The sequence below is a fragment of the Phyllobates terribilis genome, unplaced genomic scaffold (assembly GCF_046119375.1).
Source record: "Phyllobates terribilis strain yellow unplaced genomic scaffold, ASM4611937v1 Scaffold_14__1_contigs__length_39327217, whole genome shotgun sequence".
Lineage (NCBI taxonomy): Eukaryota > Metazoa > Chordata > Amphibia > Anura > Dendrobatidae > Phyllobates > Phyllobates terribilis.
Genome location: NW_027362774.1, coordinates 29,227,795 through 29,249,868, shown reverse-complemented (window position 1 = coordinate 29,249,868; position 22,074 = coordinate 29,227,795). Strand labels below are relative to the sequence as shown.

The following is a 22,074-nucleotide window of genomic DNA, read 5'->3' as shown; positions in this document are numbered from 1 at the left end:
GGTGGTTGGAACCAAAGATCTCAAATTTGGACTCATCAGACCAAAGCACAGATTTCCACTGGTCTAATGTCCATTCCTTGTGTTCTTTAGCCCAAACAAGTCTCTTCTGCTTGTTGCCTGTCCTTAGCAGTGGTTTCCTAGCAGCTATTTTACCATGAAGGCCTGCTGCACAAAGTCTCCTCTTAACAGTTGTTGTAGAGATGTGTCTGCTGCTAGAACTCTGTGTGGCATTGACCTGGTCTCTAATCTGAGCTGCTGTTAACCTGCGATTTCTGAGGCTGGTGACTCGGATAAACTTATCCTCAGAAGCAGAGGTGACTCTTGGTCTTCCTTTCCTGGGGCGGTCTTCATGTGAGCGAGTTTCTTTGTAGCGCTTGATGGTTTTTGCAACAGTCTATTCAGTAGGACTATCAGCTGTGTATCCACCAGACTTCTGCACAACACAACTGATTGTCCCAACCCCATTTATAAGGCAAGAAATCCCACTTATTAAACCTGACAGGGCACACCTGTGAAGTGAAGACCATTTCCGGTGACTACCTCTTGAAGCTCATCAAGAGAATGCCAAGAGTGTGCAAAGCAGTCATCAAAGCAAAAGGTGGCTACTGTGAAGAACCTAGAATATAAGACATATTTTCAGTTGTTTCACACTTTTTTGGTAAGTATATAATTCCACATGTGGTAATTCATAGTTTTGATGCCTTCAGTGTGAATGTACAATTTTCATAGTCAAGAAAATACAGAAACTTTTTTAAATGAGGTGTGTCCAAACTTTTGGTCTGTACTGTATGTACACCCCCTTATATATGTGTACACCCCTTTATATATATGTAAACCTCCCGTATATATATGTACACCCCCCGTATATATATATGCACACCACTCCCCATATATATATATGTTCCCCCCCCCCCGTGTATATATATACACCCCAGTATATACAGTTAGGTCCATATATATTTGGACAGAGAGAACATTTTTCTAGTTTTGCTTCTAGATATTACCACAATGAATTTTAAACCAAACAATTCAGATGCACTTGAAGTTCAGACTTTCCGCTTTCATTTGAGGGTCTCCACATTAACATTGGATGAAGTGTTTAGGAGTTTCAGCTCCTTAACATGTGCCACCCTGTTTTTAAAGGGACCAAAAGTAATTGGACAGATTAAATAATTGTAAATAAAATGTTCATTTCTAGTACTTGGTTGAAAACCCTTTGTTGGCAATGACTGCCTGAAGTCTTGAACTCATGGACATCACCAGACGCTGGGTTTCCTCCTTTTTGATGCTCTGCCAGGCCTTCACTGCGGTGCTTTTCAGTTGCTGTTTGTTTGTGGGCCTTTCTGTCTGAAGTTTAGTCTTTAACAAGTGAAATGCGGCTCAATTGGGTTGAGATCAGGTGACTGACTTGGCCTTTCAAGAATATTCCACTTCTTTGCTTTAATAAACTCCTGGGTTGCTTTGGCTTTATGTTTTGGGTCATTGGTCGTCGTTTGATACTACAGATGGACAATCAGTTTGGCTGCATTTGGCTGGATCTGAGCACACAGTATGGCTCTGAATACATCAGAATTCATTCGGCTGCTTCTGTCCTGTGTCACATCATCAATAAACACTAGTGACCCAGTGCCACTGGCAGCCATGCATGCCCACGCCATCACACTGCCTCCGCCGTGTTTTACAGATGATGTGGTATGCTTTGGATCATGAGCTGTACCACGCCTTCGCCATACTTTTCTCTTTCCATCATTCTGGTAGAGGTTGATCTTGGTTTCTTCCAGAACTGTGCGGCTTTTTTCGATGTTTTTTAGCCTTTTTATTCTTGATGCTTATGAGTGGCTTGCACCGTGCAGTGAACCCTCTGTAGTTACTTTCATGCAGTCTTCTCTTTATGGTAGATTTGGATATTGATACGCCTACCTCCTGGAGAGTGGTGGTCACTTGGTTGGCTGTTGTGAAGGGGTTTCTCTTCACCATGGAGATTATTCTGCCATCATCCACCACTGTTGTCTTCCGTGGGCGCCCAGGTCTTTTTGCATTGATGAGTTCACCTGTGCTTTCTTTCTTTCTCAGGATGTACCAAACTGTAGATTTTGCCGCTCCTAATATTGTAGCAATTTCTCGGATGGTTTTTTTCTGTTTTTGCAGCTTAAGGATGGCTTGTTTCACCTGCATGGAGAGCTCCTTTGACCGCATGTTTACTTCACTGCAAAACCTTCCAAATGCAAGCACCACACCTCAAATCAACTCCAGGCCTTGTATCTGCTTAATGGAGAATGACATAACGAAGGGATTGCCCACACCTGTCCATGAAATAGCTGCGGAGTCAACTGTCCAATTACTTTTGGTCCCTTTAATAACAAGGTGGCACATGGTAAGGAGCTGAAACTCCGAAACCCTTCATCCAATTTTAATGTGGATCCCCTCAAATGAAAGCGGAAAGTCTGAACTTCAACTGCATCTGAATTGTCTTGTTTAAAGTTCATTGTGGTCATGTCTAGAAGCAAAACTAGAAAAATGTTGTCTCTGTCCAAATATATATGGACCTAACTGTATATGCACACCCCCGGTATATATATGCACACCCCCGTGTATATATATGTGTATGTATGTATGTATGTACACACCTCCTGTTACATATGTGCACGTACACCTCCCGTGTATATATAGGTACAACCCCCGGGTATATATGTACACCCCCTATATATTTACACACCCTGTATATACAGTTGACACCAGAAGTTTCCATCCACTATATATAAAGACACATATGATGTTTTCCTCAATATCTGACATGGAATCAGAATAAACCTTTACCGTTTTAGGACAATTAGGATTTTACCATAATGTTTAATATTTGCCCAATGCCGGAATAATGGGACAGGGAGAATATATTTTCTTGCACCGTGTTAGCTAATAGATAGAACAATATTTAGATGTGAGAGTCCTCAGTGGTTGATACCTGTTAATGGCGAACTGAAAGGATGGTAAGAAGTTTCAAGCTTTCGAGACAACTCATAATGAGAGGAGAGAAGGTTTAAGACATTTTTATTACTTACTGCAGAGTCAGAAGTTTCCATCCATCTCATTAGTATTTGCTCCCATTGCCCTTACACTGAATGACTTGGGTCAGACGTTTGGGGTCTCTTTCCAGAAGCTTCTCACAATAGTTGGTGGGAATTTTGGCCGATTCCTCCTGACAGAACTGGTGTAACTGATCCAGGTTTGGAGGTCGCCTTGCTCTGGTGTACCTGATCCATGTTTGGAGGTCGCCTTGCTCTGGTGTACCTGATCCAGGTTTGGAGGTCGCCTTGCTCTGGTGTACCTGATCCCGGTTTGGAGGTCGCCTTGCTCTGGAGTACCTGATCCCGGTTTGGAGGTCGCCTTGCTCTGGAGTACCTGATCCCGGTTTGGAGGTCGCCTTGCTCTGGAGTACCTGATCCCGGTTTGGAGGTCGCCTTGCTCTGGAGTACCTGATCCCGGTTTGGAGGTCGCCTTGCTCTGGAGTACCTGATCCCGGTTTGGAGGTCGCCTTGCTCTGGAGTACCTGATCCCGGTTTGGAGGTCGCCTTGCTCTGGAGTACCTGATCCCGGTTTGGAGGTCGCCTTGCTCTGGTGTACCTGATCCAGGTTTGGAGGTCGCCTTGCTCTGGTGTACCTGATCCAGGTTTGGAGGTCGCCTTGCTCTGGAGTACCTGATCCAGGTTTGGAGGTCGCCTTGCTCTGGAGTACCTGATCCCGGTTTGGAGGTCGTCTTGCTCTGGAGTACCTGATCCCGGTTTGGAGGTCGCCTTGCTCTGGTGTACCTGATCCCGGTTTGGAGGTCGCCTTGCTCTGGAGTACCTGATCCCGGTTTGGAGGTCGTCTTGCTCGGCGCTCGCAGCCTTTTCAGATTTGCCCATAAATTTTCAATAGGATTGAGATCAGGGCTTTGTGATGGCCTCTCCCAAACATGGACTTTGTTATCCTTAAAGGAATAATCCCATCTCCAAGATCCTATCCCAATATGTAGTAGGTTTAATAATAATAATAATAATAATAATAATAATATTAGCAAATACCTCCAATTAAAAATGTAGTATAGTTCTCCTGATTCACTATGTCTCTTTCCTCATGTGCAAACATTGCAGGATCTTGGGTATCCATGGTTACGACCACTAGCAACTAGCTGTTACTATGTCAGTGGTCGTAACCATGGATACCTAAGATCCTGCAATGTCTGCACATGAGGAAAGAGACATAACGAATCAGAAAAACTATACTACATTTCTAATTGGAGGTATTTACTAATATTATTATTATTACACCTACTACATATTGGGATAGGATCTTGGAGATGGTATTACTCCTTTAAGCCTCTTTGTTACCATTTTGGCCGTATGCTTCCGGTCAGTGTCCATTTGGAAGACCCATTTCCGCCCAAGCTTTATCTTCCTGGCTGATGTCTTGAGATGTTGCTTCAGTATTGCCACATAATCTTCTTTTCTCACGATGCCATCTATTTTGTGAAGTGCACCAGTCCCTCCTGCAGCAAAACAACCCCACAACATGATGCTGCCACCCCCATGTTTCACAGTTGGGATGGTGTTCTTAGTCTTCCAAGCTTCTCCCTTTTTCCTCCAAACGTAACGATGGTCATTATGCCCAAAAAGTTGAATTTTAGTTTCATCAGACCACAGGACATGTCTCCAAAATTAAGGTCTTTGTTCCTGTGTGCATTTGCAAACATTAATCTGACTTTTTTATGTTTCTTTTGGAGTAATGGCTTCTTCCTGGCAGAGTGGCCTTTCAGCCCATGTTGATACAGTACTCGTTTCACTGTGGATATTGACACAATCTTACCAACTTCCGCCATCATCTTCACAAGGTCTTTTGCTTTTGTCCTTGGGTTGATATGCACATGTCGGCCCAAAGCACGTTCATCTCTGGGACACAGAACCCATCTCCTTCCTGAGCGGTATGATGGCTGGACATTCCCATCTTGTCTGTACTTGCGTATAATTGTTTGTACAGATGAACAAGGCACCTTCAGGGATCTTGAAATTGTACCCAAGGATGAGCAAGACTTGTGCAAGTCCACAATTCTCTTCCTGATATCTTGGCTGATTTCTTTAGACTTTCCCATGATGCTACACAAAAAGAAGCAGTGTGTTTCAGGTGTGCATTAAAATACCTCCACAGGCGTGTCTCTAATTAACTCAGATGTTGCCAAAAATCGTATCAGAAGCTTCCAAATACCTGACATAATCATATGGGCCGTCCAGAATTGTTTAACCCCTTCATGACCATTACATGTTTTTGTGTTTTCGTTTTTTGCTCCCCTTGTTCCCAGAGCCATAACTTTTTTATTTTTTGGTCAATATGGCCGTGTGAGGGTTTATTTTTTGCGGGACGAGTTGTACTTTTGAACAACATCACTGGTTTTACCATAATGTGCACTGGAAAACAGGAAAAAAATCCAAGTGCTGTGAAATTGCAAAAAAAGTGCAATACTACAGATGTTGTTTTTTCTTTCCACATTCACTGAATGCTAAACCTGAGCGGCCATTATTATTCTCCAGGTCATTACGAGTTTGTAGACACCAAACATCTATAGGTTGCATTTTTTTTTTCACCATTTAAATAAAAAAAGAAAGTTTGCTAAAATAAAAAATGGTGGCATTTTCCGAGACCCGTAGCGTCTCCACTTTTTGTGATCTGGGGCCGGGTTGCGCGCGGAGCTGACGTTTTTATTGATACCATATTGGGGTAAATCCGATGTTTTGATCGCTGTTATTGCATTGTATTGCAATGTTACGGTGACAAAAAAAAAAACATAATTCTGTCTCCGTTTATCGATCGGATTAATTATTTTTTTATATTGATAGATCGGATGATTCTGAACTCTCTGATACCAAATATGTGTATCTGGTTATTTTTTATTGTTTTATTTTGAATGGGGTGAAAGGGGGTGATGTAAACTCTTTATATTTTTTCTCCTTTTTGCTTGCTTCAGTAGTTTCCATGGGAGAGATGAAGCCGCACTCGTCTGATCTCCTGTACTGCACACGGCCAATGAGCAGATCGCCTCTGTGTAGCAGATCTGCTCACTTCCTATGAGCATCGACCACTGGGTGGCGCTCATAACAATCTGGCAATGACAACCACAGGGATCTGCTGCAGACCCCGGGTTGTCATGCCAACCCATCGGTGACCCGCGATCACGTGACGGGGTCGACGATGGGCAGAGCCAATGACACGCTTCCCTGGAGTGTGAATTAAATGCTGCTGTCAGATATTGACAGCGGCATTTAACTGGTTAACAGCCGCGGGGGGATCGGGCACACGTCTGCTGTATAGATCAGCTGTCATGTGCCCGGAAAGATGCGGGCTCAGCGCCGGAGCCTGCGCCAAACAGGGGGATCTGAGGTGGGGCGTACGATTATGACACCTCATAAAGGGGCATGGTGATCTTACTGTATGTACTCTGCAGTAAGTAATAAAAATGTCTTAAACCTTCTCTGTCTCATTATTCCGGCATTGGGCAAATATTAAACATTATGGTAAAATCCTAATTGTCCTAAAACGGGAAAGGTTTATTCTGATTCCATGTCAGATATTGAGGAAAACATCATATGTGTCTTTATATATAGTGGATGGAAACGTCTGGTGTCACCTGTATATAATATATATATATATGGCCGCCCTGTACACCCCCTGTGCATGTGTATATATGTATACTGCCCTGTGTCTCACCAGATACTTCTAGTTCCTCCGCCTGTGATGTCCTCCCCGTGTTTGCTCCTTCTCACACACCGCCCCTCGCCTCTGTGCTGCCCCCTATATGTCGGGCTTCTCGCTCTTGCAGTCTTCTTCTCTCCACGCTCAAAGCCGAGACAGACATGTTTGAAAAGTTCTATAAACGCCTGGATCCGAAGGAGCTGATCCCGTCCGCCCCATCCGACACCACTGGATCCATTCTGGACTTCAGCCAGGTACAGAGCCAAAGACCACAGCCCTAAAGTATCACTAGTCTCCCCCTCCCCGGTGTGGTGCTAGCGCTATAGTACCCCCATGTGTGAGGCAGTGCTGCCCATTATAGACTCCTGTATGATGCTGTAGTACCCATGTATGAGGCAGTGCTGCCCCCTATAGACCCCTGTATGGTGCTGTGCTGCCCCCTATAGACCCCTGTATGGTGCTGTAGTACCCCCATGTGTGAGGCAGTGCTGCCCATTATAGACTCCTGTATGATGCTGTAGTACCCATGTATGAGGCAGTGCTGCCCCCTATAGACCCTTGTATGGTGCTGTGCTGCCCCCTATAGACCCCTGTATGGTGCTGTAGTACCCCCATGTGTGAGGCAGTGCTGCCCCCATAGACCCCTGTATGGTGCTGTAGTACCCCCATGTATGAGGCAGTGCTGCCCCCTATAGACCCCTGTATGGTGCTGCAGTACCCCCATGTATGAGGCAGTGCTGCCCCCTATAGACCCCTGTATGGTGCTGTAGTACCCCCATGTGTGAGGCAGTGCTGCCCCCATAGACCCCTGTATGGTGCTGTAGTACCCCATGTGTGAGGCAGTGCTGCCCCCTATAGACCCCTGTATGGTGCTGTAGTACCCCATGTATGAGGCAGTGCTGCCCCCTATAGACCCCTGTATGGTGCTGTAGTACCCCATGTACGAGGCAGTGCTGCACCCTATAGACCCCTGTATGGTGCTGTAGTACCCCCATGTGTGAGGCAGTGCTGCCCCTATAGACCCCTGTATGATGCTGTAGTACCCCATGTGTGAGGCAGTGCTGCCCCTATAGACCCCTGTATGGTGCTGTAGTACCCCATGTGTGAGGCAGTGCTGCCCCCTATAGACCCCTGTATGGCGCTGTAGTACCCCATGTGTGAGGCAGTGCTGCCCCCTATAGACCCCTGTATGGTGCTGTAGTACCCCCATATGTGAGGCAGTGCTGCCCCCTATAGACCCCTGTATGGTGATGTAGTACTCCCATGTGTGAGGCAGTGCTGCCCCCTATAGACCCCTGTATGGCGCTGTAGTACCCCATGTGTGAGGCAGTGCTGCCCCTATAGACCCCTGTATGATGCTGTAGTACCCCATGTGTGAGGCAGTGCTGCCCCTATAGACCCCTGTATGGTGCTGTAGTACCCCATGTGTGAGGCAGTGCTGCCCCCTATAGACCCCTGTATGGCGCTGTAGTACCCCATGTGTGAGGCAGTGCTGCCCCCTATAGACCCCTGTATGGTGCTGTAGTACCCCCATATGTGAGGCAGTGCTGCCCCCTATAGACCCCTGTATGGTGATGTAGTACTCCCATGTGTGAGGCAGTGCTGCCCCCTATAGACCCCTGTATGGTGCTGTAGTACCCCCATGTGTGAGGCAGTGCTGCCCCCTATAGACCCCTGTATGGTGATGTAGTACTCCCATGTATGAGGCAGTGCTGCCCCCTATAGACCCCTGTATGGTGCTGTAGTACTCCCATGTGTGAGGCAGTGCTGCCCCCTATAGATCCCTGTATGGTGCTGTAGTGCTCCCATGTATGAGGCAGTGCTGCCCCCTATAGACCCCTGCATGGTGCTGTAGTACCCCCATATGTGAGGCAGTGCTGCCCCCTATAGACCCCTGTATGGTGATGTAGTACTCCCATGTATGAGGCAGTGCTGCCCCCTATAGACCCCTGTATGGTGATGTAGCACCCCCATGTGTGAGGCAGTGCTGCCCCCTATAGACCCCTGTATGGTGATGTAGAACCCCCATGTGTGAGGCAGTGCTGCCCCCTATAGACCCCTGTATGGTGCTGTAGAACCCCCATGTGTGAGGCAGTGCTGCCCCCTATAGACCCCTGTATGGTGCTGTAGTACCCCCATGTGTGAGGCAGTGCTGCCCCCTATAGACCCCTGTATGGTGCTGTAGTACCCCCATGTATGAGGCAGTGCTGCCCCCTATAGACCCCTGTATGGTGATGTAGTACCCCCATGTGTGAGGCAGTGCTGCCCCCTATAGACCCCTGTATGGTGATGTAGTACCCCCATGTGTGAAGCAGTGCTGCCCCCTATAGACCCCTGTATGGTGATGTAGTACCCCCATGTGTGAGGCAGTGCTGCCCCCTATAGACCCCTGTATGGTGCTGTAGTACCCCCATGTGTGAGGCAGTGCTGCCCCCTATAGACCCCTGTATGGTGATGTAGTACCCCCATGTGTGAGGCAGTGCTGCCCCCTATAGACCCCTGTATGGTGATGTAGTACCCCCATGTGTGAAGCAGTGCTGCCCCCTATAGACCCCTGTATGGTGCTGTAGTACTCCCATGTATGAGGCAGTGCTGCCCCCTATAGACCCCTGTATGGTGCTGTAGTACCCCATGTATGAGGCAGTGCTGCCCCCTATAGACCCCTGTATGGTGCTGTAGTACTCCCATGTATGAGGCAGTGCTGCCCCCTATATGGTGCTGTAGTACCCCCATGTGTGAGGCAGTGCTGCCCCCTATAGACCCCTGTATGGTGATGTAGTACCCCCATGTATGAGGCAGTGCTGCCCCCTATAGACCCCTGTATGGTGCTGTAGTACCCCATGTATGAGGCAGTGCTGCCCCCTATAGACCGCTGTCTCTCTTGTAGATGCGCAGTCGGCGGCGCTCTAAGTCGCGCAGCACCATCTCTGAGCGTCTGCTGAGCCTGACTGTGGAGCAGAAGTGTGATCTGGTGCAGCGAGAGCTGGAGGAGTCGCGGGAAGAGGCGCAGAGAGACGCCGACAACACCCAGCGCGGCTTTCAAAGTTACAAGGTATGGGAGGGACGTCCATGGAGGGGGCACCGATACTGACCCTGTAAGAAAGTCCTTTCTGAGAGCTGGAAGAGTCGAGGAGATACTGCAGACAATTCTCCTTGAAGCAGAGGCTGAAGTTTATTCAGAGATCTGCAACAGAGGAGTTTACAGAAGGCAGAGAGCGAAGACACGCAGACACTCGCAGGTGTCCAGTCAAGCAAAGCTACGCTGGGATACCTGGCCGTGATCTGTCGGTGGTGGTGTGGTCCGCTGTGGTGGTGATGTGGTCTGGCGGTGGTGGTGGTGTGGTCTGGCGGTGGTGTGGTCTGGCTGTGATGGTGGTGTGGTGTGGTCTGGCGGCGGTGGTCTGGCGGCGGTGGTGTGGCCGTGGTCTGGCGGTGGTGGTGTGGTCTGGCTGTGGTGGTGTGGTCTGGCAGTGGTGGTGGTGTGGTGTGGCTGTGGTCTGGCTGTGGTGGTGTGGCTGTGGTCTGGCTGTGGTGGTGTGGCTGTGGTCTGGCTGTGGTGCCGTGGTCTGGCGGTGGTGGTGCCGTGGTCTGGCTGTGGTGGTGGGTGTGGTCTGGCTGTGGTGCCGTGGTCTGGCGGTGGTGGTGGGTGTGGTCTGGCGGTGGTGGTGTTGTCTGGCAGTGGTGTGTGGCCGTGGTCTGGCGGTGTGGTCTTGCGGTGGTGCCGTGGTCTGGCGGCGGTGGTGTGGCCGTGGTCTGGCGGTGGTGGTGGTGTGGTCTGATGTGCGGGGGGAGACGTACGGGGAGACATGCAGAGAGAGACAGGTGGACGACGGCCGTTTCGCCTCTCTGCCGCTTCTACGGGTCCAATCTAGAAAGAAGTGCGGCTGCTTCCTTTACACGTGGGGTCTCTGTGCATAATTAAAACATAATTGACAGACAATTAAAACAACATTACAAAAAGACTAAGACTGCCGTATCCAGTTTGTGGTTTAGCCCTCGGGGGCCTTGGGCTTCTGCTTCTAGGATCCATTTACCTTCTCTTACTAGTAATAAACGATTATCATTTCCTCCCTGTTTCATGGATTGTGAAGACCCGGGGTCTTCCGTGGGGGTAACGCTACTCAGACAACACAGGGTGAGGGTAAACAGCGCGGCAATACTTTACTGACCCACAAAGCGGACAATAAACACATAGAACAGTCCCAGAAAATACCCAAGATGGTGCAAAATTACAGTCTCACCCTTCCTCCTCCACCCGCCTGGGATAGAACAGCTGTGACTTTGGGACTTCCAGGGCCGACTACCTCAACCAGGGCCCCCCCCCCCCCCCCCTGCTTCTGGCAGACCCCCACAGAGAGAAGGTAACGGCAAGCTTGGGAAGCTAGCAGTCCATCGAGGTACAAGGCCAGGAAACCCGAGGGTTCCACCCTGGCCTCTCCGAGAGTTTCCATGGGGCAAGATGACTTGTGGGTCCCAATCTGGCTTCCCGAATGTCTCCGTGGGTTGCAGGCGACTGGTGGGTCCCTCCTGGCAACCACAAATAACACATCCATGGGGCCAGGTGACTTCTTCGTCCTCTCCTGGTCTCCCCAAATGTATCCTTGTCTCTCTGATGGTCAATGGAGCAGATCTGAATCTTTCCAGTCAGGGTCGTATCCTTAGACTAGACTCATGTAGAATACAAATCTGTGTCTCTTTGGATGCCATGCAATCCATCTGCTGTCCTGAAGGATGTCTCTCATTCTCCTTGTAAAGTCTTTCTGATGCTCCTTGATTCTCTGTCCCAAGTCTTACTGCTACAAAAACACATGTCCCTTCTGCTTCTCTGGGCTCAGCCCCCTGAATGGTGGAACTGCTCTTACCCTCTCCCCAAAGCTCAGTGTACATTAGTGGAGGTATCTTTCTCAGGTCGACCGCATCACCTGGGTCTACATGTGAGACTCCCTGTGGTGAAGGCTCCGCCGGATCTTCTTTCAACACTTACACAATTGGCCTAGACGATTTTTGAACAATGGTTAGAGGCTCCTGAGATACTAATGAGATTAGTGGAATGCTGGACACTTTACAAGTTATATTAGTGTACATAAAGTGACGAGCAAGCAGAACATTAATAAAGCACAGCCGGCAACCTCTAATAAAGCACAATAGTGTATTTCTCTTGGATTTACAAATCTAATCGTCTGGCTAATTAAGATTTTACGCTGTATCGTCACAGGGATTCTATATTGGAAATACAATAAGACCATTATTTGTCAGATTCAGGGAACATCTTAAGTCTATTACCTCTGGTAAAGGATCGCCAAGGCTAATCCCACAAATAAGAGAATGTGATGACGGGATCCTGATTGTCTGCGATTTGCCGGTATTGAGCATGTAAAATCCCCGACTCGGGGGGGAGGGGGAGATTATAATCATCTATTACTAGTAAGAGAAGGTAAATGGATCCTAGAAGCCCAAGGCCCCCGAGGGCTAAACCACAAACTGGATACGGCAGTCTTAGTCTTTTTGTAATGTTGTTTTAATTGTCTGTCAATTATGTTTTAATTATGCACAGAGACCCCACGTGTAAAGGAAGCAGCCGCACTTCTTTCTAGATTGGACCTGCCATAGAGACGCGAAACAGCCGTCATCCACCTGTCTCGCCCCGCACGCCTCTCTCGCCCCGCACGCCTCTCTCGCCCCGCACGCCTCTCTCTGCCCCGCACGCCTCTCTCTGCCCCGCACGCCTCTCTCTGCCCCGCACGCCTCTCTCTGCCCCGCACGCCTCTCTCTGCCCCGCACGCCTCTCTCTGCCCCGCACGCCTCTCTCTGCCCCTCACGCCACTCTCCCCCCCCCTCACGCCACTCTCCCCCCCCCTCACGCCACTCTCCCCCCCCCCCCTCACGCCACTCTCCCCCCCCCTCACGCCACTCTCCCCCCCCCTCACGCCCCTCTCCCCCCCCTCACGCCCCTCTCCCCCCCCCTCACGCCCCTCTCTCGCCCCGCACGCCTCTCTCGCCCCGCACGCCTCTCTCCCCCTCACGCCTCTCTCCCCGCACGTCTCCGATGCTTTTATGAAACACCGTTGTACCTGATGTCCAATTCTACATGAAATAAAGGACTTTTAGCCTCTGGATGTGGCGAGTGCTGCTGTTCTATTCTTCTATATTTTGCTCTTTTTGTGTTAAACTTGTTATATCAGGTGGTGAACTGTGATTTTTGCCCTGTTGAAAGATCCTTGGCACAGACCATTGTTGGTGAACACGGATGAAAAGTGCCTGTTTAATATCTCAGCCTTTTCTTTGTCCTCTATAATTATCTTGTTGTTATCGTCTTTTAAGGAGCCGATACCTTCTGTATTTTTCTTTTTGACATTGATGTATTTATAAAAAACTGTGGGATTTATTTTAATGTCGCTGGCGATTTGTTGCTCTGTAGATAATTTTGCAGCTTGATTTCTTTTTTACATTTCTTATTTAGGTCTTTATACTCCTGAAATGCTATCTCTGTATTCTCTGCCTTCAAGATTTCTCGGCCCTTTGTTTTTGTCTTATTAAACTTTGTACTGTCTTATTTATCCATAATGGTTTATTTTTATTCCTGGACATTTTATTACCAGAGGATATAAAGTTTCTACAGGATTCTAGTAGTATTTCCTTAACCCCTTTACCCCCGAGGGTGGTCTGCACGTTAATGATCGGACCAATTCTTACAATTCTGACCACTGTCACTTTATGAGGTAATTACTCTGGAGCTTCACCGGATCCCCCTGATTCTGAGATTGTTTTTTTCGTGACATATTGTACTTCATGATTGTGGTAACATTTCTTCGATATCACTTGCGTTTATTTGTGAAAAAAACGGAAATTTGGCGAAAATTTTGAAAATTTAGCCATTTTCAAAATTTAAATTTTTATGCCCTTAAATCAGAGCGATATGTCACACAAAAGAGTTACTAAATAACATTTCCCACATGTCTACTTTACATCAGCACAATTTTGGAACCAACATTTTTTTTTGTTAGGGCGCTATAAGGGTTAAAAGTTGACCAGCGATTTCTCATTTTTCCAACACAATTTACAAAACCATTTTTAGGGACCACATCACATTTGAAATCACTTTGAGAGATCTTTATGACAGAGAATACCCAAAAGTGACACCATTCTAAAAACTGCACCCCTCAAGGTGCTCAAACCCACATTCAAGAACTTTATTAACCCTTCAGGCGCTTCCCAGGAATTCATGGAATGCGGGAGAAAAAAAATAACATTTAACTTTTTTTCACAAAAATGTTACTTTAGACCCAATTTTTTTTTATTTTCGCAGGGGTAACAGGAAAAAATGGACCCCAAAATTTGTTGTGCAATTTTCCCTGAACACGCCGATACCCCATATGTGGGGGAAAACTACTGTTTGGGCGCACGGCAGGGCTCGGAAGGGAAGGAGCGCCATTTGACTTTTTGATTGTAAAATTTGCTTGAATAATTAGCGGACGCCATGTTGCGTTTGGAGAGCCCCTGATGTGCCTAAACAGTGGAAACCCCCCACAAGTGACCCCATTTTGGAAACTAGACCCCTCAGGGAACTTATCTAGATGTGTGGTGAGCACCTTGAACCCCCAAGTGCTTTACAGAAGTTTATAACATGGAGCCTTGAAAATAAAAAACTTTTTCCACAAAAATGATGTTTTAGCCCCAATTTTTTTATTTTCACAAGGGTAAGAGGAGAAAATGGACCCCAAAAACTTTTGTGCAATTTCTCCTGAGTACGCCAATACCCCATATCTGGGGAAAATACAGTGTTTGGGCGCCCGTCATGGTTCAGAAGGGAGGGAGCACTGTGTGACTTTTTGAATGCAAAATTGGCTGGAATCGAGAGCGGACACCATGTTGTGTTTGGGGAGCCCCTGATGCGCCTAAACAGTGGAAACCCCCCACAAGTGACACTATTTTGGAAACTAGACCCCTCAAGGATTTTATCAAGGGGTATAGTGAACATTTTGAACCCAGAGGTACGGCACAGAATTTGATAACATTAGGTCATCATACTGAATAAGTTGTCATTAGTCTTGAGCGCAAGTGCTCGCTACTTGAGTTTGCATCGGGTACTCCGGTATGCACCATGTATCGCGGGTGATCGAGTGACATGCTCGAGTCTCCGCCCACATGTTTCACGGTTATTAGACACCCAAAAAAAAAATGCGGGGATCACTTGTGCATGGCAGGCAATCCCCGCGAGTTTTTTTTGGCCGCGAAGCATATGGGATGGAGACTCGAGCACACGCGATACTCAGCGCATACCCGAGCACCCGATGCAAACTCAAGTAGCGAGCACTGGCGCTCAACACTAGTCGCCATATCGTCATCTTTATTTTTTTTTTTTTACTTTTGAATAAAATCCCAACCCCATTACAACCCCAACCCCATCACAACCCCAACCCCATCACAACCCCAACCGTAATACAACCCCAACCCCATCACAACCCCAACCGTATTACAACCCCAACCCCATCACAACCCCAACCCCATCACAACCCTAGCCTCTAGCACAACCCTAACCCTAGCGTTTATTTTTTGACGCCGTTCCTCGTGCGGTATAAGTGATGAGATGACTTTATTCTTCGGGTCGGTGCGATTACAGAGATACCAGAATGATTTCGGGTTTTTATGATTGACAGCTGTCACTCACTAAAAGACGCATTTTTTTTTGTAAAATCTAGTTTTTGCATCGCCATATTTTGAGAGCTGTAAGTTTTCTATATTTTGGCAGACAGTCATGTGACGGCTTGTTTTTTGCGGGATGAGCTGATGTTTTTATTGGTGCCATTTTCGGGCACGTGACTTTTTTGATCACTTTCTATTCTGATTTTTGGGAGGCAGAATAAACAAAAACCAACAATTCAGGAATTGTTTTTTTTACATTTTTTTATTCTGTTCCGCGTGTGGTAAAATTGATAAGGGGTCAGTACGTTTACAGCGGTACCACATTTATATCATTTTTCTATGTTTTGCACTTTTACACAATAAAAACTTTTATAAAAAAAAAAAATTTTTTTGCCTCGCTTTATTCTGAGAGCTATAACTTTTTGATTTTTCGGGTGATGGAGCTGTATGGCAGCTTGTGTTTTGCGGGACAAGATGACGTTTTCAGCGGTACCATTAATATTTACATTCATCTTTTTAATCGCGTGTTATTCCATTTTTGGTTTGGCGGTATGATGATAAAGCATTGTTTTTTTGCTTTGTTTTTTATTCATTATTTTACCGTGTTCACTAAAGGGGTTAACTAGTGGGACAGTTTTATAGGTCAGGTCGTTCCGGAGGCTGCGATACCAGATATGTGTACTTTTATTGTTTGTTTTTTTTTTATAATAAGATTTATTGATGGATACATTATATTTTTATTTATTTTTTTTAAAACTTGATTTGTTTATTAAACAGATTTATAAACAATTATACATTGTATTTAGCATCAGAAAACATCCAGAGATAGCACATCAACATAGATAGACATCAAGAAGGACATATCCAGGTAAACATGTCAGATGGGTTACTATATATATATATATATATATATATATATATATATATATATATATATATATATATATATATATATGTCTCATTCTTAGGAATGTCGCACCTTCTGAAATTATATGAAGAGAAAAAAGATGAAAAATAGTATATTTTCCTGATTAGGATACAACCACAACTTATCAAACTTATGCAAATATGTATACAAGCTGGATAAAAGACCTTGTGGGCCTTGAGATTTATTTGAGATTCCTATTAAGGGGAATGAGGAAATAGTTTGATATTTCACAGTTTTGTAGGTGAGACCTGAGCCCGGTCCTAAGTTGGAGATACCTGAAGAATTCAGATCTTGGAACCTTGAATTTATTTTGCACCTGTTCAGATGACCTCAGCATAGACCCTTCATAAATATCTCTCAACACACAGACCCCATTAGCCATCTAAAACGGGGCAGATGGATGTTCCATTAATGTCTCAAAAAAACGGATTCCCCCATATAGACATTTCAGCTATAACATGTGTAAAGTCGGTTCTTTTCTTCCTGTTTCCATACCGTTCTCGCTACTCTATGTAAGGGTAGCAACTTAATGGGAGATTATATTTTTATTTTTGGTGGATTTTTTTTTTTTTATTTTTTTATTTTCATTTTTTAATATTTTTTTTTTACTTTTATACTTTGTCCCACTATAGGACTTTCACTTTTTTTACTCTGATCGCCTGTATAGCACAGGAATGGAGTACCATCCCTATGCTATATACAGGCTGTCAGCGCTGCAGAGACAGAAGATACTTTGATCGTGCACTGCGCATGACCAAAGTATCTTCCTGTTGTCTGGTGACAACCATCACAACCACGGGACCCGGCCTCAGACAGCGTGGGACGCCGGGGAAGAGGTGAGTATGCAGCGCTTACCTCCACAATGCTGCTCCATCCCTATGCTATACAGGGGATCAGATTAAAAAAAAGTCCCATAGTGGGACAAAGTATAAAAGTAAAAAAAAAAAAATAAATAAATAATCCACCAAAAATAAAAATATAATGTACCCATCAAATATTATGAAAAAAAAAAACAATAAAAGTACACATATTTGGTATCGCCGCGTCCGGAACGACCTGACCTATAAAACTGTCCCACTAGTTAACCCCTTCAGTGAACACTGTAAAAAACAAACAACAACAAAAAACAATGCTTTATCATCATACCACCAAAGAAAAAAATGGAATAAAACGCGATCAAAAAGACAAATATAAATAAAAATGGTACCGCTGAAAACGTCATCTTGTCCCGCAAAAAACAAGCCGCCATACAGCTCCATCAGCTGAAAAATAAAAAAGTTATAGCTCTCAGAATAAAGCGAGGCGAAAAAATTATTTTTTTCTATAAAATAGCTTTTATTGTGTAAAAGCGCCAAAACATAAAAAAACGATATAAATGTGGTACCGCTGTAAACGTACTGACCCGAAGAATAAAGATACCTCATCAATTTTACCACACGCGGAACAGAAAAAAAAAAAAAAAAAAAAAACAATTCCTGAATTGTTGGTTTTTGTTTATTCTGCCTCCCAAAAATCAGAATAGAAAGTGATCAAAAAATGTCACGTACCTGAAAATGGCACCAATAAAAAACGTCAACTCATCCCGCAAAAAACAAGCCGTCACATGACTCTGTCTGCCAAAATCTGGAAAAATTATAGCTCTCAAAATATGGCGATGCAAAAACTAGATTTTACAAAAAAAATGCATCTTTTAGTGTGTGACAGCTGTCAATCATAAAAACCCCATATGATTCTGGTATCGCTGTAGTCTCACCGACCCAAAGAATAAAGTCGTCTAATCACTTATACTGCACGAGGAACAGCGTAAAAAATAAAAGCTAGGGTTGGGCTGGGGTTAGGGTTGTGCTAGGGCTGGGGTTAGGGTTGGGCTAAGGTTGGGCTAGGGTTAGGGTTAGGGTTGGGCTGGGGTTAGGGTTGGGCTAAGGTTGGGCTAAGGTTGGGGTTATATTAGGGTTATATTAGGGTTGGGATTTTTTTCAAAAGTAAAAAAAAAAAGATGACGATATGGCGACTAGTGTTGAGCTCTCGCTACTTGAGTTTGCATCGGGTGCTCGGGTATGCACTGAGTATGCACGAGTGATCCCCGCATGTTTTTTTTTGGGTGTCTAATAACCGTGAAACATGCGGGCGGGGACTCGAGCATGTCACTCCAGCACCCGCGATACATGGTGCATACCTGAGCACCCGATGCAAACTCAAGTAGCGAGCACTTGCACTCAAGACTAATGACAACTTATTCAATATGATGACCTAATGTTATCAAATTCTGTGCCGTACCTCTGTTCACGATACCCCTTGATAAAATCCTTGAGGGGTGTAATTTCCAAAATGGGGTCACTTGTGGGGGGTTTCCACTGTTTAGGCACATCAGGGACTCTCCAAATGCGACACGGCGTCCGCTCTCTATTCCAGCCAATTTTGCGTTCAAAAAGTCACAAAGTGCTCCCTCCCTTCTGAACTCTGCCGTGCGCCCAAACACTGTATTTTCCCCACATATGGGGTATTGGCGTACTCAGGAGAAATTGCACAAAAGTTTTTGGGGTCCATTTTCTCCTCTTACCCTTGTGAAAATAAAAAAATTGGGGCTAAATCATCATTTTTGTGGGAAAAGTTTGATTTTTTTTATTTTTACGGCTCCATGTTATAAACTTCTGTAAAGCACTTGGGGATTCAAGGTGCTCACCACACATCTAGATAGGGGGGGTCTAGTTTCCAAAATGGTGTCACTTGTGGGGGTTTCCACTGTTTAGGCACATCAGGGGCTCTCCAAAAGCAACATGGCATCCGCTAATTATTCAAGCAAATTTTACATTCAAAAAGTCAAATGGCGCGCCTTCCCTTCCGAGCCCTGCCGTGCGCCAAAACTGTTTTTTTTTCCCCACATATGGGGTATCTGCATGTTCAGGGGAAATTGCACAACAAATTTTGGGGTCCATTTTTTCCTGTTACCCCTGCGAAAAAAAAAAATTGGGTCTAAAGTAACATTTTTGTGAAAAAAATTAAATGTTATTTTTTTTCTTCTGCATTCCAAAAACTCCTGTGAAGCGCCTGAAGGGTTAATAAAGTTCTTGAATGTGGTTTGAGCACCTTGAGGGGTGCAGTTTTTAGAATGGTGTCACTTTTTGGTATTTTCTGTCATAAAGACCCCTCAAAGTGACTTCAAATGTGATGTGGTACCTAAAAAAATGGTTTTGTAAATTGTGTTGGAAAAATGAGAAATCGCTGGTCAACTTTTAACCCTTATAGCTCCCTAATAAAAAAAAAAAAAATTTGGTTCCAAAATTGTGCTGATATAAAGTAGACATGTGGGAAATGTTATTTATTAACTATTTTGTGTGACATATCTCTCTGATTTAAGGGCATGAAAATTTAAATTTTGAAAATTGCGATATTTTCTAAATTTTCGCCAAATTTCCGTTTTTTTTTTTCACAAATAAACGCAAGTGATATCGAAGAAATTTTACCACAATCATGAAGAACAATATTCACGAAAAAACAATCTCAGAATCAGGGGGATCCGGTGAAGCTCCAGAGTTATTACCTCATAAAGAGACAGTGGTCAGAATTGTAAAAATTGGCCCAGTCGTTAACGTGCAAACAGCCTCCGGGGGTAAAGGGGTTAAAAGCTCCTCCATCCGTCTGACCATTTTCTCCCCCAGCACAGCTGCACCTTCTCCATTGAGGTGCGGCCCGTCCCTACTGAGGAGCCTGTAGCCGACAGCGAAGTCGGCCCAGTTCTCCATGAACCCAAACCCTTCCTTCCTTCACCAATTTGTGCACCACTTATTTATCTGCCTAAGCTCCTGCTGTCGATCAAGTGATGCTCGTGGCATCGGCAGTATTTCTGAAAACACCACCTTGGAGGTCCTGGCCTTCAACTTCTCTCCTAGTTCCCTGTACTCATTTTTAAGGACCTTCCACCTCCCTCTAACTTTGTCATTGGTACCATTGGTCGTTATGGCCGATCAGAGTATTATATCATTCTCTTCCCAGTCCCCCTCTTGTTCGCTGTCAATAATACAACTTTCAGAGCTGTAATATAACAGTGAAATAATGTAAATAGGATTATTGAGGGAATTCATCATATAAACTTGTGTGTGGAAGGGCAAAAATCCCTAAAAACCCCCACAAAAACATAATAAAAAGTTGTTAAAGTATTAGTCCCAAAATCTTTAGTTTCATAATAGTTTAGTCTTTTGACCCCTGTCTTCTCTATTTCTTATGCTTTGGTTTTCGGACTTTCCGGGTCTTCTCCCTCTGTCACACCATCTCCAGATCATCCGGTAGCTTCATGGTCACAGTAATCAAATATGATAATCTGCGGTTGACCTGGTGAGAAAAATAAAAGATGGAGTATCAGTCCTTACCCAAAATTTCAGTAATGTACCTTATTTTTCGGACTATAAGACACACTTTTTTCCCCCCTAAATTAGGGAGGAAAATGGGGGGTGCGTCTTATAGTCCGGATGCAAGCTTACAGGGGGGATGCGGCGGTGGTGGAGCAGGGTCCTTTCCTCAGGAAGCCAGCAGCGGCAGAAGTGTGGTAATGCTGCGGGCCTGGTGTCGGCGGTGAGCAGCGCGGAGTGCATCATTGCTTTCCTGGCAGCCATTTTCAGGACGGTGGCCCGCCAGAGGCAGCGCATGCGCAGATTGAGATCTCGGCCGGGCCAAGATCCCAATCTGTGCACATACCGCCAGAGGCGGCTCACAGCTTCAGGAAAATGGCCACTAGGAAAGCAATGATGCACTCCGCGCTGCTCACTGCCGACACCAGGCCCGCAGCATTACCACACTTCTGCCGCTGCTGGCTTCCTGAGGAAGGGACTCTGCCTCCTTCACCCCCCATAGGGTAAAATGCACACTCCCCATAGGGTATAATGCACCCCTATAGGGTAAATTGCACACTCCCCATAGGGTATAATGCACACACCCTCATACAGTATAATGCACCCTCCATATAGTATAATCCACACCCCTATACAGTATAATGCACCCCCCATATAGTATAATGCACCCCCATAGGGTATGATGCATCCCCCCATATAGTATAATGCACACACCCCATATGGCATAATCCACACCCCCATATAGTATAATGCATCCCCCAATATAATGCTGCAGAACCTCATAATACACCTCAGCTTCCGCAGAACCTCATACTCCAGCGCCCAGCTGCTGCAGAACCTCATACTCCAGCGCCCAGCTGCTGCAGAACCTCATACTCCAGCGCCCAGCTGCTGCAGAACCTCATACTCCAGCGCCCAGCTGCTCCATGTCTTGTTATGATGACTGACCCTCTCTGCTCCCATCCGATGCTCTGACCGCTTCTTCTCCGGTTCTCCAGGCCACTAAGGAGGAGGCAGAAATCCGCAGCTCAGAAATTAAAAAGGCAAAGTACGAGTTTGAGCGAGACATCGGCAGAGCGGCTGCGAGCAACAAGAAGGGCGAAAGGGGCAGCCCCGAAAAGCTCCTGCGCTACATGGAAGAGAAGATGCTGGCGAGAGTCAGTGTACACGTGGTCTGAGGGGTGCGGGGATCAGGCAGGTCTCTCACCGGTCATAATGGGGTCATCTCTCCCGGCAGGACAGTCTGGTGGATAAGCTCCGCTTAAAGAACGCAGCATTAAAAATCCAGAAGAAGAAATTACAGATGCAGCTGAAGCAGGTACCGCACATTACATCTAATCTTCCCCCATGTCCTGTACCCGGGGTGCCATGGTATTGATGGGCCCCTTGGGTAGTAGTGCTCTGCTCTTTCTATCACTCCCATCATTGTGCAGTCCA

At 45.8% G+C, this 22,074-nt stretch overlaps 1 protein-coding gene across 4 annotated transcripts in view; it reads left to right on the top strand.

Annotated features, from left to right (window-relative positions):
• CFAP263 (cilia and flagella associated protein 263) overlaps positions 1 to 22,074 on the top strand; it is a 34,156-nt gene that overhangs the window by 1,798 nt on the left and 10,284 nt on the right. For 3 of the 4 annotated variants that reach the window (XM_073659813.1, XM_073659812.1, XM_073659815.1), the window contains exons 2-5: positions 6,848 to 6,974; positions 9,608 to 9,772; positions 21,636 to 21,794; positions 21,875 to 21,955. In XM_073659813.1, the coding sequence (XP_073515914.1) occupies positions 6,848 to 6,974; positions 9,608 to 9,772; positions 21,636 to 21,794; positions 21,875 to 21,955 (532 nt within the window). Of the gene's footprint in view, positions 1 to 6,738; positions 6,975 to 9,607; positions 9,773 to 21,635; positions 21,795 to 21,874; positions 21,956 to 22,074 lie in introns of all 4 variants that reach the window. The other variant, XM_073659814.1, reaches the window with a different exon arrangement.